We start from the raw sequence: 15121 nt of genomic DNA, 5'->3' as shown, positions 1-15121 counted from the left end.
ACCTTCCAACAAATGACCCGTCTCCCAACTTTGACTTTTAGTTCACTACACAAGACCTGTGATCATCTTGGGCCCAATGAAGGATAGAATAAATGACGACCTGATCTCGGAGTTTCCCCACAAGTTCGGCTCCTGTGTTCCCCGTGAGTTGAGAACGCACCATCGAGCACAATAGAAATCTGTCAATCTCCAATCATTCTGCAGTGGACTAAAAATAAAAAAAATTACGAATCTCTCCGCCCCCCGTGCAGACACGACTCGTCCGAGACGAGAGAATGAGATGGATGGCCAAGACTACCACTTTGTGGGCTCGCGAGAGCAGATGGAGAAGGACATTCAGGACAACAAGTTTATTGAGGCCGGCCAGTTCAACGAGAACCTCTATGGAACGAGCATCCTGTCCGTCAGAGCGGTGGCTGAGAGGGTGAGGACCACCGTCCCTTCGACCGGGGGTTTTCAGTGGTGCCAGCGCAGTATTTGGATGCAACCCGTGTTTGTGGGTCACGCTCCGTGAATACCGCTCGTGGGTTTTGTCATGTATAGCGCTGCTTGAAGTGCAAACATGAATAAAGAATGTTGTGACGCAGCCTGCCTGAAATCGACTGCAGTGCAGTTAGTGTCAAAGTGCTGTTATCGCCATTTCCTCAACAAATGTGAGTCGTCGTAACGGCTGAACATCTTATTTATAGTGTTTTACACGTTTCTTTTAGGGAAAACACTGCATTCTTGACGTTTCTGGGAATGCCATAAAACGACTGCAACAAGCACAACTATATTCTATTGCCATCTTCATTAAACCAAAATCTGTTGAAGCCCTAATGTAAGTGTACTTTCTGTATCTGTCGTTATATCTATGTACCAAGGTTTTTGAATTTGTCCATTTTTGAACGCAAACAACAACCCCATGTGTCTTGCAGGGAAATGAATAAGAGGCAGACGTACGAGCAGGCAAATAAAGTGTTTGACAAGGCGATTAAGCTGGAGCAGGAATTTGGAGAGTATTTCACAGGTAAGTCCAGGACCAGGTGGTGTTCTTTTTTCTTTTTATGCCAGCATTATATACTGGCATAAAACGAACACAACAACTATTAAATTATTAATCGCAACTATTTCCATGGTAATTGACCTTGAACTAAAACTTCACGATCTGTCTCCAGCCATCGTGCAGGGTGACTCGTTAGAGGAGATCTACAACAAAATCAAGCTGATCATCGAGGAGCAGTCAGGCCCCTACATCTGGATTCCCTCCTCAGAGAAGCTCTGAGCTCCCGGCTGAACCCCATCACCTCCACTCTGCTTCTGAGCGGAGCTTCCCTCCCAGAGACCCACCTCCACCCAAATAACCCCCCCCCCCCCCTTCCCTTTTTTGCAGATGTTTCATATCAAGTTTTAGTGTCATCATTATGTTACTCTAATGAAAAAGAAGTCTTATCACCATTACTGTGACTGTGCACACCCCTGCATGATTTTCTCAACAAATCCATTGAAGACTGGAAATGCCATTCCAAATGAATTTGTCATTTAAAAACAAAAAGGGAAAAGGAGCAAATCCTTTAAGCGAACTGGGACTGACTGCGGAGACCAGAATGTTTTACAGAGTTCCCGAGAGCGAGCGACGAGCTGGGATTCTAGAAGAAGTTGCAGGGGAACAGAGACAAATCGTTACCAAGTTGGAAAACTTTGTAAATGTTCATTAAATCACAAAAGGACGCAAAATGAGGAGTGAAACTACAGATTTTTCTAAACGGACTGGATAAAATCACACACAGCTGATGGTACTGTTCGAGGAGTCGCTATTGTTTATAATGACTGAGGAAATTGTCGGAGTCTACAAACTGGTGATCTATTTATCACAAACCAGCTTGCCATTTGTTCATCTGCCAGGTGTCTGTGCATCATGGGAGGCGGAACAAAAGGAAGAAACGAGTTGTGAATCTATACATTTATATTATAAAAATCACAAGATAAATGATAAAATCCTGCTGAGATTTTACTACATATTAAAAACTACACATTTTACACTTCACTAGAATTGTCTACTTGGAGGGCTGTTAGATTTCATTTTTATTTTATTTTTTTATTTCTTGGGGGGGATTTTGCTTGTGGTTTCTAGCTGCTCTGTGTAAAGGACGGGGGTAGAGATGTGTAACTGGGCTCTCTGCAAAGCACCAAACTGCCTTAACATCAAATACAAATTCTGTGACTACCTGTTCTCAATGAGGGAAGCTACAGACAATTGACAAAAGAAAGGAAATATTCTAGATTTTTTTTTTTCCTCTTCCTTTTTTTCCCCCGGTTGCGTCCTCCAAACTTCTAGGAGGCCAAACTTGAGTGCAATAGATTAAATGCAACCTCACCTATTCTACCCTCTATTTTATCCCGTTTTCTTTCCTGCACAATCGAGGGGGGAAATAAAATAAAAATATTGGCCCATTGGAATTGAATTTGCATGGCCGGAGCCTCCCCGCTCACACATTACGCAGCAGACTCCCCTATTACACTCTCTGCCTTCCAAGAGGATTCTCTTCTGATTGAATGGTCACATGGTACTGTCCTGTACGCCGCCTGAGTGGTGGCCTTAAAAACGGGTAGAAAAAAAATAATTGTATTTGATGTGCTAACAATTAAACAGTCAATATAACCTGTTCTGGGTCCCCCCCCCCCCCATACCCGAGAGATCACAAAGATGGGTTTGATTAAACCTGTATGCTCTGTATCTACAGCGGTATCAATTCTTTCTGAAGGTGTCGTGAGCAGGCGCTGTGCTGAGCCTTGGCGGGTGTTTGGGGTGAGCGAGTTTCCACTGCAACCATATGGCCTCGTTTGACAGTGACATTTCATGAGTTACTAAATGTGAACAACAATACTCGCGGTACTTTCTCTCATAGTTTTAAAGGCTTTTCAATTGAACAATCCGGAGGATGCATCGTGTCTTCTTTTTTCCCCCGTAAGGTGTGTTGAAGCTTCGTCGAGATCGCCTGTGTGATAACCCCTTGCATGAGTTTGCAGTGCGGCACCACCTGGATTGAAACGACCCGTCCCGGTGTGTGAACGTGTACGCGTGAGGGAGCACAGCTTGTCGAAGAAGGAATACTGTGGGCCCTGACCCTGTGAAAGGTTTTGGGGTCGTCGTCGTCGTCCCCCCCCCCCCTTTTTTTTTTTCTTCCTCAAAGGGTTTAACAAAAAGGGGGTTTTCTCCTCAAGCAAACCAGACCGATCGGAGAACGGTAACCCGGCCCACTGGGTCCCCCGCTCTCTCCACCCGCAGAGCACCCGTACCTGCAGCTGTTTTCTGAACAGGTGTGGCCACCTGTCCGGCACCCACTGCTAAACCAGCTGTCATTAACCTGTGTCAAAACCAGAGTTCAGGGAATAACCGAAGGGAACAGAGCCATTTCTAAACTGCTTGCAGACTGTTTCAAAAGGGTGTGGTAGCTGTACAATGTATATAAGCCCCAGCAGATCCCCCTCACCTGTGCTTCATGCATGTGTGAATCAAACTGGGACAGACATGTTTTATAGACCACAAATGTCAGGTAAGTAAACTTTGAGCTACTCTGAAATATAATTTCCATACAAATGTGCCGTATTGTTGGTATTTCTCTATAGACAAAATCTCTTCAGATGCCTATTGGAACAATTAACTAGTCAGCTGGGAAGTGAATTCCCTTGAGTAGGGCCTGTCTACATGTGATTTCTTGTGGAATGTGTCTGGGTGTATAGATTTTAAAAATTATATATATTGTATTAATACTGAAAAACACGCAGACAGAAACCTACATGACAATATCACAGAAACCAGGGGCATCGATCAGTATCACATTTATAGGTTTAGAATTGCTCCTTTCTGTTGTTAAGTTGAAATACAGCTGACTGTTAACGATGTGTGTATGTCGGTCAGCCATGTCAAAGCCCAAAGAACTTGATTTCATTTTACTCTTTTACATTGAGGTTGTGGTATATAACAAAATGGAACCCGAATGCCTCGTGTGTGTATAATTGATGAGGGTCCTTGTTCCGGTGAGAGAGAAATAACATATGCTTCTATTTTTTTTTTTTTTTTTTTTTTTTTTTTGGGGGGGGGGTTCTTGTTTGTCGTTTTGGGTGATGAGTTGTTTATGTTAGAGCACATCCGTGCAGTAAGTGCTTGCAAACATGAACCCTTTGATTGTACAGTAGTTCCCTTCCTGTCCGTGCAGGTGGTACAGCCTATTGGGACGCTCAGCCATGATCACATGGTTTCAACCTGTCCCAGTCATGAGGGAACACAGTCCTACAATTTTTGTTTGGGTTTTATTTTGGAACTTGACAAGAGTTTATTTGTTTGAAAATAATAAAATATGTAACTCGGTTATGATTTCGATGTGCTCGTTATTCAGTGATGGGATGTGGACCGACTTCAAAATATGTTTATTCAAATAATCCGTATTAAAGTGGATTAGCTCAAGTGAACGTTTTACAGCAGTGTTAATGTGTGAACATCCAACATTAACAACTTGGCGTGAAATGTGAAGTGAAGGTCACCTTGAAAACATGAATTAAACAGGTTCAGGCCAGCCTCGTCACTCTTCCCTGAAGCTTTTCTTTGCTGTGTCCAGCCTGTGCAGGATTTCACTGTAGAGACCTGACATCTGTGGGCAGACACACCATCTGGCTCGTTCACATTCAAAAGTTTGTGTTTGTTGACTTATTTTGTATTTCCTAAGCCGAGGCCTCTCTTCTACTTTTCTAGCAAGGGGAATGAGTCAGCCATTGTCAGGCTCCACGTTTGGCTCCACCCACCCGCAGCCCAGCTCCTCTACCTGCGCCTGGTAGCTCTCCTGCAGGGAGCCCAGGTAGCGGAGGAAGCTCATGCCGAGGCCGCACCACTTCTCGGCCTCGGGGTACTGAGCATGGCTGTACAGCAGGATCCCTGTGTTCCAGGCACGAGTCAGCAGCCACAGGGTCTCCGTCTCTGGGAAGTTCTCCGGCTGCAGGGCACAGCAGGGAGCCGTCAGAAGGAGTCCGTTCGCTGGAGGACAACGGTGAACTCACCCGAGCCTTTGTATTCAAGGGGACCTTTGCATGGACTTGTTACTGTGGCTGTGTAATGGCTCGAGTAGCGATCTGAAAAACTCTAAACCTTTTTTTTTTATTCTAGGGTGAGCTGGGCATGACCAATTCAACTTGAGGTGACCGTCATGTAAAATACTGATTATTTCACACATCCCGTCAATATTAACCTGCTGTTACACCGAGCTGAAGAATTTGACAGAATCTGAATTCAAACTCGATATGAATATGGAAATATGCACCATCTATGAGGCGCTCAACTGCCTCGGTAATTTGACGCCTCTAGCACAGCAGCAGCACGATGGCTTATGCCGCACAGAACCATCCAAACCGACAGGAAGGGGATGGTGAATAGAGGCATCTGCTAATTGAAGTGTTGCTAAAAGCCCATTGATTAAAAAAAAAAAAAAAAAAGGCTGCTTTGAGAAAAGCAGACGGGCGAGGGATGGAAAAGAGGGGGTTAATTATAGAGCAGCTCTGTCAGAGGGAAGGAGGGGGTGCCGAGCCCGGGGCTGGTGGTGTGTGATAGGTGCTGACTCACTGCGGCTACAATGATGGACAGGGCCTCCTCGTAGTAGCCCCACACCTCCTCCAGCACCCGGGCCTCCACCTCCAACACACCGGTGGGGAGGGACAGCTGGATCAAGCTGTGGATACAATGACTAGAAAAATGCATCCACAAATGGGGGAAACGTCAATATAATATCAATATTGTGATGCAAGGTTAAATATCATGTGGGATTTTGGTTATGGCAATATCATGATGTAGTATAAAGTTGTCTTCAAGGCTGCATTACGGTTCTGAACTCCTGTTTTAGATGGTGCTAGCTGTGCTGGATCATAATATTGACATTACCAATGATTCTCAATTTCTTTGACTCCCCAAAAAATATTGTGATATTTGATTTTGTCAATATAGCTCCTCCTACAAACACACCTTATACATTAAAATACTTCTAAAATGCTCAGTCATAGCCAGACTTTACAGTCATATTGTCACTAGATTGTTTAGGGTCAACCTGATGCCATGAACAGGGTACAAATAGTGATTTCCTCGATGTACCTGCAGCGAGCCAGGTCAGTGTTTGGTTGTTTCTTGTGCAGAGAAAGAGCGATCCTCAAGGCTTTCTTACACAGCGAGGGAAAGTGGGATGGCGACTCCATGGCCAGGGCTACACATGGTAAAGATACAATGTTGTATCTCAACGTGTGTGTATGAGATCTTATATATGGAGGATCATAAGGCTTGTTCATTTTTATAACCTGCAATGGTCTCCAGTACTTTTGTTTCAACAATTTCAAGTTCTAGTACAGACTCCAATACGGTTTCAACCTTGGGGTCGTTCAACTTTGCACGAGCCTCAAACTCGTACAAGAGCAGTAATGTGTCTGTTCGGTCTTTGGAGGAGTTTCCTGCGAACAAATGAATCATATATTGAAGTGGTAATGCGTGAGATTATTTAGAAAAAAATAAATAAATAACATTTTGATGTTTATCCTATATTTATTGAGCTGGTGCTTTATTAGAAACAGCCATCAAATGTATTTGTATTATGCAGGGATGTTGAAAGACAACGAAAGAAAACAGTTTCTAATGGTATTCTGGGAATTGTTGATGTTGGTGTAATCCACCCAACACAAACAATCTTCCACTTTAAAGAACGTGCCCCTAAGGATTATTATATGTGGAATACATGTAGATAAACGGTATATCTTCATTTGGTAAATTCATGTTATAATACACTTATTACTCCATCAAAAATGACCAGATTCTATTTCATTTTAGGGTGTGAAATCAGACAAGTTCATACTCAATTGTGATTGGCTTAACAAAGAACCTTGTTTTTATAGAAAAGACACTGGGATGTACCTGAAGCTTTCAGCGTCTTCCAGAGCTCCCCACAGATATGAATGTGCTCCAAAGCCTGTTTCAGCTCTTCAGTCTGTGAACCACCACACAAGCACAGACACACACACAGCACACCCACCCACCCACAAGCACACCCACCCACCCACAAGCACACCCACCCACCCACCCCCACACACACACACACACACACACACACACACACACACACACACACACACACACACACACACACACACACACACACACACACACACACACACACTTTGTATCACTATCGCCATCTAGTGTTCAGTCCATCTTCAGAATCAGCAATGATTAAAAAAAATAATAAAATAAACACCAACGTCAGCACTGATAATGTGGTTAGTCACGCTGCTGGTCATGGTACATTTCCCTCTGTGTGGATGGGCAGATGCGTGTCACACCTGAACAGTGTGAGGTGACTTCCTGCAAAGCTCCAGAGAGGCGGCGGTGGCCATTAGCAGACACGTCTTCTGGCACAGAAGAACCGCACGGTCAGGAGTACACCACTGGGACAACTAGGGGACAAATAAATAGAACCAAAGGATTGTATGTGGGGGGCGGGGTGGGGGGGGTTGTTACAGAACTGCATCTACAAGACTTGCGTGGGCAGAGTGAAGGGGAATGGCTCTCCCCCCTCCTAAGAAGTACTTTATTCGCCAGGACCAAGCTACATAACAGCTGGACACTGTTTGTCCTTAAAAGTCCACGTCAAATTCATGTTAAGTTATTATTGACTTGCACCTGCCTGATAACAGAGCACAAAGAAATCCCTCATTCTCCCAGGGCTGCTCTTACATTGAAGGGCCGAGTTCCAAGCTGTAAACCGCACACACACACACACACACACACACACACACACACACCCACACACACACACACACACCAATGTCACTGGCATACAAAACACCATGAAGGCAAGGTATAAAAAGATTTTAGATGAGTGAATAATTTCATTACCAGTCTTCCTGAACGAGTTGGCTTTCTCCGTGCGTTGCTCAGCAGCTTTGCATCGAGAGACTCTCTGCAGGGCTGACAATTAACAGCTCACACAGGAGAAAGCTAAAATATTAAATGCTATTGTGAAAATAGTGAATATACCACCATTACCGACTCACCCATTGTTAAATATGACAGCAGGTCATCTAGGTGTGCACTTCTAAATGAAGGTGTTATTGCAGAAATGTAATCATTTTCAAAATAATCCAAATATTACTGAGCCTACTGACACCACTTTAATTTTCCCTTACCTGCTCTCATCACTTTCTGTTTCCATTGTGGAGAGCACAAGTCGAATCAAACACCTGAAAAAAGGATGAATGGGGAGAGTGAAGATAACCTCCTTTCGTTCACCTACTAACTACTGTACAGAGAGACACACTTTCACCAGAAGAAAATATGGGAATATAGGTCAGTGGATCATAAGAGCTGTAAGAAAAGCAATGGGTGTACATTGCAATGGAGAAACAAAGTACCTACCCATTACATGTATCAAACAAAGAACCATATATAATTCGATTTTATTAAATGTAATTAATAGGCATGTCATTTGCCTTTTCAAAATACAAAAATGTATAAACCCAAGTTCTGGCATTAAAGGATAGGTTCGCTATTTTTCAACCCAGACCTTACTCAACGTTGCTGAATAATAAAATAAATATTTAAAAAATTGTAATTTAATAAATTTTCAAAATACAAAGTCAAGTATGATTGAACTCGTAACAGATGGACCTTACTTTTCTTTTTTTATTGTATTATTTTGGAATCACACTCTTTAAATGTGTATTTCAGTCACCACTGACCTGAGAGCCGTCAGAACCTGAGCGTCGTCTTTTGAGTTTCCACACAAACTCTCCAGCGCCTTAATGGCTATATGCTGCTGTTCATTCTAGCAAAAAAAGAACAACCATTCAACCCAAGAACCCATAGATTTCTATATATTTTCAACCACACAGAGCGACGCATCAGGTTGTGAAAAAATGTTTATACCTGTGAGAACCGTTATTCTTTTTAAATACTGTACCGATTCACAAAATAACAAAACGGGATAGACAAAATTTTTACTTCTGTTCAAAAACCTTGTCCGCTGGGTGGCATTACAGTATTCTTTCTGTTGTTTTATTACATCTTAATGTACATTGATTGCATTGATAGTATTGTATCTTGATATATTGAACCCTGTATTGTGATGAGCGCTACCTCCAAAGCAATTTGAGCAGCCAGACTGAGCAGATGGGAGGCAGCATTCTCAGACAACAGCAGTCTGTCCTCACTGGTCATAGGATCTTTGGCTAGAAGCCCTATGGCGCTCAGGGCCTCTGAAGCTAACAGAGAAATCACTGCATCAATTCAATACATGCACTGAAGCCAACACTCAGACCTGAATCATTATAGAGATACCTTTCTCTATGTTTTTCTCGTAGACAGCAATCTTGTAAACACTAAACTGAGTGAAAATGTTGTCAGGATCGCATCTCTCCGCCTCCTTGATTGCTTCTTTTGCCTGAAAACCAGTGTTCATATACAAACGTAAAAAATGTTTATACAAATATGAGCACTACGTGCATTTATTTATTATTTTTTAATTGCACAGTGTGCGAATAAACATTAACTCAGAAGCCCAAACCTACATGTGTAACTTAGCTAAGTAATACATATTTTATTTTTCTATTGTGATGTAGCCTGAATACATTTGCTATATTCCAAAATTTAGGTGACGCTTCTGCATGTGTTTTATCAAGTTTCTTATGTTAAATTTTCCAGTGCTCGTGGCGCTCCTCGATAAACTGGCTTTACAAATATTTTACTCTGCCATTTTGTTTTCCATGTGAAGTATTGCCACACAGCTGACATTGTGGTAACTCCCACACATGTGCTATGCTGAATAGCTAGGCTTATTTCTATGCTGAATGGCTGAATATCTTATTGTTGTTGTCATGTTAACATTAGGCCACACAAGGCTACTGTTGTTATCATCTGGCTTACTTTACTTCTCTATCTGTTAGATGATTGGATTCATACTTTTCCCCCCTCTCGATATCTGAAAGAGCATATTTTGCTGGCATCAGTCTGATATCGATACCTGGCAGGGATCTGTACCACCTATAAACATGAGTAACATAAAATGACTCGGTACCACAACCAAATAGACCCAAGATTCATTGGTTCACATTGGTGCTGAGGCAGACCCCTCTCCTCGCTACTTGATAAAGAAAATCGTGTTTTGAAATAACTATTCAATTTAAAAAAAAATAATAATTCTGGTCGGGTGGTAAACCAAAGACAGTCCCACAAACTAGTCTGGATGCCAGTTCCTGTCCTTCTTGTGCTGCTGTGGTCGTCTCACCTTTTCAAACTGTTTGAGCAGGAGGAAGCAGGAGGCTCTGTTCCTCTGCAGCTTGGCCAGGTTTGGCTCCAGCTGACCCCCCTTATAGAAGCTCAGAGAGTAGCTGTACCACTGCAGAGCCTCTGAGTAGTTCCTTTCCTGGGAAAAGAGTTGGATGTTACATAACGCTCACAGTGTAAGCGAGGCTGCGAGTTAAAATAGACGAGTGGACAGGACTGTTTGTTCTTCGCACCTCAAAGTGTTTGGCAGCTTTGTCCCACAGCAGCATATGTAAACTAGTGAGGGACTGGGGAGTCAGCTGTTTACCTGTATAATGACCTGAGAGAAGACAAGACGGAATAACAATATACACAGCTGTGTATCTTCGATTTTAACTCTGCCCGTTGTACAATAGCATTAAGAACATGATTTAAATCAAAGTATTGTGCAGAAATACCAGTGATGATGTCTTCAATTTTCTGTTTGCCCAGCAGCTCCTTCCCTCTCTGCAGCAGGAGCTCGATGTGCAGGACGAGCAACCGGCTCAGATCGGGAGACGACTCAAAGTGCTGACACACACTCTTGAGATAGTCAAAAGCCAATGTCTCTCTGGGGAAATCAAAACAGATTCCTATGGTAATGGCTATGGTAAAAATAATTTATGTATATACATGCTTTTATCTGTATTGTATGTGCATGTTTGTGTCAGTGCATGTGTTGAAATGAATGTGTGTTTGATTGTATCAACCAAATACCGGTCTTCAGCAATGAGAAGTTTGACTGTGCTCACACACACTTCAAGAGGGGCATCAGAGTTCAGCTGCTCATTGACTTCTGAAAAGTTGTTTTTAACAATATCTTGCTTTATACATTAAAATAAACCAAACCAAATAGTAATAAGAGTAATACCAATTACCTTCAGTTATATAGCAGCACTAATGCCCAATTGGGTACCTTGCTTGAGGGCACTTCAATGGTACATTTCCCGGGTGCATCTCATAATGTACTTTTCCCAGCATGTTCGATTAAAACATGTGACGCAAAAATCTCACTTCCTCAACTTCCCTTGCTGCTGCTTATCTCAGTCAGGTTGTACTGAAACCACTTGGTAACTTGGTGGTAACTAACCTGCTCTGATGTCATTGTCGAGGGCCCTACAACGTAGAAGGATTCTCATCTTCAGGTAAAGGCCAGAAGGACTTTTCCATTCCTTAAAATTTGCAGAGCGTAACCACGTGAGGAGTATTGTAATCCGAGCAATCATCATTTCCGGGTTTTACCAATACGTACAAATAACTTATATTGTGAAAATGACCCACCTTATTGGCTAAGCTTACAGCATTGAGAGCCTTCTCCTGAAACTGCTGACAGTTCCACTCCAAATAAACTGTGGCCAGAAGCCTCAAGGCTTTGGCCTAACATAACCGTGATTGAAATAATTAAACAAATTATTTTTATTTATTTCAGTGTGAATAGATATAATAGACTTTTATTTATTGTACTCTTACTTACTATTACTTCTGCTCCAGGAGAGTATTTTTTATTCATCTTTCCGATGTCATAACTTTGGCTGAATAAAGACAATGACAAACCAAATACAGTTTGTTCTACTTCAAATCACAAAGTTTTCACATTTATATTAGACATTATTACTTTTACCTCAACCAAAATGAACTCTCCTCAAACTTCTTAAGATAGTAGGTATCCACTCCAAAGTTATAGCACATGAGCGATAGGTAGCCAGTCTGCATGGAAAATAACAAATACATTGAATAAAATCTCAATGCCTTTGGGATAAACAGCCAAAAGTTAAAGAAACATGTGTAGTGCAGCAATATTGGTAACAGGGGTTTTGTTGAACCTCTCTTGGGAGTCGTAGCAGCATGTCTTTGCAGCGCTGCATGCAGGCCACAGCCTCCTGGTGATTGTCCTGACCTCGGGCCTGAAAGACATAAGCTATGCGTTGCAATGCTATATCAGCAAATAGCACACAGCTCTGCCTTAGCAGTAACAGGATTTCTTTGACTGATTGTTATTAGCTGTTTAACACTTCCCCACTGTTTCACACAGAATGTGTCTTACTGTGAGAACATCAACTTTCCCGTCTGCCAAATATCACAAGAACAAAATATCCACGTTGATGTAGCTGTCGAACATCACATTCGCCAGAGCTCACCGATTCTGCCTGGTAAGAGAGGACTCGAAGCAGATCTTTCTCCACATCACCTTTACAGGAGTCAGAGTCGATGCCTCTGGAGGTTAGTTGGCTATAGAGAGTTTCCAGGCTCTAGAAGAAAGCATTGGAAGGTGTAATATATACATACAATATATATGTAAGTGTACATATGTGTGTATGTGTGTGTGTGTGTGCCTGTGTGCGTGCAAGCTCCTACAGTTATATATTATGATTGCGGTTCTACCTTGACAGCTATTCTTATGAATTCATCAGCCAACTGATATTTGTTACAATCCAGCCAGGTTCTCCCTGTCTTACTCGCCATCTGTAAAGATTCAAAAAATATCTTTCAATCTATGGTGATAAACGGCAGGCACACAGGCCTTTTCTTCTGAAATGCTCAGACTGAAGCGATTTTGGAACTCACCAAAATTTGCTTGCGAATGACTCCCTCTGCTGGATTGTCAGGCTCACAACAGCACAGCAGGCTGCATGCTACATGGCGCACTGAAAAGATGGTGAGACGGGATGAGCCTCATACAATGTCACAAAATGCAGACATCCCCTTAAACACCAACAGCGTGGACATTTACAAAGCTTAAATAGGCTTAAATAGCATTAGCATGTATGTGCATTTTATATGTAAAATGTGGTGAATTATCAAACCTTTTGCCTTCTGAGTTTCATTGATGGCTGTGCCCACACGCTTTGTAACAGCCCAGTTCCACAGCTGGATGGCACACTCCTCAAGCTAAAATAAATAGTGGAAACTTTGTAAACATGCAAGTTGATAATACAGCCAACAAATACAAAACTTACAACAAAATAGAGAAACAATTACAAAGTCTGGAGTGTTTTTTTTTCTTTTCTCGAAAGTAATACAATTTCTCATTTTATACCTGACCTAAGACCAGGATTGCCGACCTGCCGATACTGTCATGGCTGCCACATCTTTCCTTACAGTGTTGAAATTAGTGTTGCAATGAAAAATCCGGCGACTTCTATTAGTGATTTTAAGGGACAGTTTACACTTTTTTTCCGATTTACAGACTGGAAGACGAGGGGATGCCGTTGATTTCTCTGTGAAATGTGGGTTTGTGAAGCCCTTTGAGATTTGTATTGTGATTAAGGGCTATATAAATAAACTTGACTTGACTTGACATGGTAAAATTTAGATGTATTTTTCATTGTCTGCATGTAACCTCATGGAAGGTTGGCAAAACTAACATTAAGAGTAATACTTATATCTATATATATTCATACCCACCTGGGGATCCAGTGGTTTGGGCAAATTATCCAACCCAGAGATTTCAGAAAACAGCTTCTCTATCACGTCTTCGCAATCCACCTGCTGTTTCTTCTGAAGACTGTCTGTGAGGCCTGGATGTAAAAAGCCTTTTTTATAATCATACCTCAACATTTTTAAGGACATTTGTATTCACTTAATAAAGTAAAAAGTAAAAAAATAACTCATTCTATTGATATTTCAACTGGCTTGGGAAATGCTGCATCATCAATGCTGCACATTATATATATATATATATATATATATATATATATATAAATATTGTCTGTATTAAATTGCTATAACCATTTTGTTTTTCACAGTATATGAACAGATTGTATTATACATGTATGCAAACATGCACAACTTCCTACTTTTGTCAGTGCGAATTGCTGATGCAGAATTTTATTCTATATTGTTGATTTTTAGGTTTATTGTATATTGCCAATTTTCTTTTTTTTTTTTTTGGTTTATTGCATAATGCCACAATTTTGTTCGTATTAGTTTATTATTATTGCCTATTGTTGTGATGTGAGCAGATGCAACGTTGTTTCAATTTCAACTATTTCCCTCTGGGGATGAATGTGGTATATTCATCTATCTATCTATCTATCTATCTATCTCTCTATCGATAGAAGTGATTCTCAACTTTTTCCATATCAAGGTCCCTAAATTTGATACGCATCCGGCCACAGGTCCCATTTGATACGATTTTGTCTGTGGGACCCCAGTCTGAGAAGATTTTTATTGTTAGATAACATTTAGTCCAAACTTTCATACCTGTCTATACTACAGTTAGGTAGATAAAATGAAAATGAATGAAATTATCATTATTAGGTAGGAAGTAGGTAGTAATACATAGGTACCACCTATTTATTTGTACTGATAAAGTTAATTATGTCTTTCAACAACCGAGGATAATTTCTTGCAATGCGGTAAATCGCATTTCATTAGATTGATTTCGGTGTAAAGCTAGCTAGCTAGCAAACAAACGCGAGTCTCGAACGAAGGTCAAATTCTCCTGTGGATTAATGTATGTGTGCTGTGGCGACATTTTGGAATTGAATGCAAAGCTAGCTCGGCTTTACGCTGTTATTTCAGACGGTTAAAAAGGCAATAGAGCGGCTTACATTTCACCCTGGCGACGAATCGCTCCATGCTGTCAAACCAAGTGAGCGGGGGCGGCGGCCGTCCCCGCCCGCAGCAGTTAGCCACGTGCGCTGCATTCAAGTCAAGTGGGCTGAACCCACACCACTCAAGGTTGGAGGTCAAACTTTTGTTTAAAAAAAAACATTAAGTATTTCCAGATTTATTTTTATGTGTTTGTTTGGTGTTTGTTGTTGTTGTTGTTGTTGTTGTTGTTGTTGTTTCTTTTCTTTCCCTTAATTCTGC

The 15121-nt window shown here is 41.6% G+C and overlaps 2 protein-coding genes across 2 annotated transcripts in view; one reads left to right on the top strand and one right to left on the bottom strand.

Annotated features, from left to right (window-relative positions):
* Positions 1-2641, top strand: part of dlg3 (discs, large homolog 3) — a 70805-nt gene extending 68164 nt beyond the window's left edge. Inside the window, exons 20-24 of the mRNA XM_080008292.1 lie at positions 42-143; positions 252-424; positions 711-820; positions 918-1009; positions 1158-2641. Coding sequence (XP_079864418.1) covers positions 42-143; positions 252-424; positions 711-820; positions 918-1009; positions 1158-1264 — 584 coding nt within the window. The 3' untranslated portion in view covers positions 1265-2641. The remainder of the gene's footprint in view (positions 1-41; positions 144-251; positions 425-710; positions 821-917; positions 1010-1157) is intronic.
* A 1921-nt stretch (positions 2642-4562) lies between these two features.
* On the bottom strand, positions 4563-14887 carry tex11 (testis expressed 11; the record flags this gene model as incomplete). The annotated part of the gene is made up of 29 exons (XM_080008217.1): positions 4563-4631; positions 4803-4970; positions 5594-5714; positions 6116-6224; positions 6316-6465; positions 6923-6995; positions 7348-7461; positions 7692-7762; positions 7904-7975; positions 8062-8102; positions 8194-8247; positions 8746-8831; positions 9143-9267; positions 9344-9446; positions 10290-10427; positions 10522-10607; positions 10726-10877; positions 11024-11102; positions 11397-11478; positions 11588-11683; positions 11781-11838; positions 11928-12013; positions 12130-12210; positions 12445-12555; positions 12689-12769; positions 12872-12951; positions 13111-13195; positions 13712-13824; positions 14860-14887. The coding sequence occupies 29 exons, from the start codon at positions 14885-14887 to the stop codon at positions 4563-4565; spliced, it is 2712 nt and encodes a 903-aa protein (XP_079864343.1).
* Positions 14888-15121: the final 234 nt, after the last annotated feature.

This window comes from Zeus faber (genome assembly GCF_960531495.2).
Source record: "Zeus faber genome assembly, chromosome: 10".
In the NCBI taxonomy this organism is placed as follows: Eukaryota; Metazoa; Chordata; class Actinopteri; order Zeiformes; family Zeidae; genus Zeus; species Zeus faber.
Note: the sequence above shows the minus strand (reverse complement) of the source record. Positions and strands in the feature narration are given on the sequence as shown.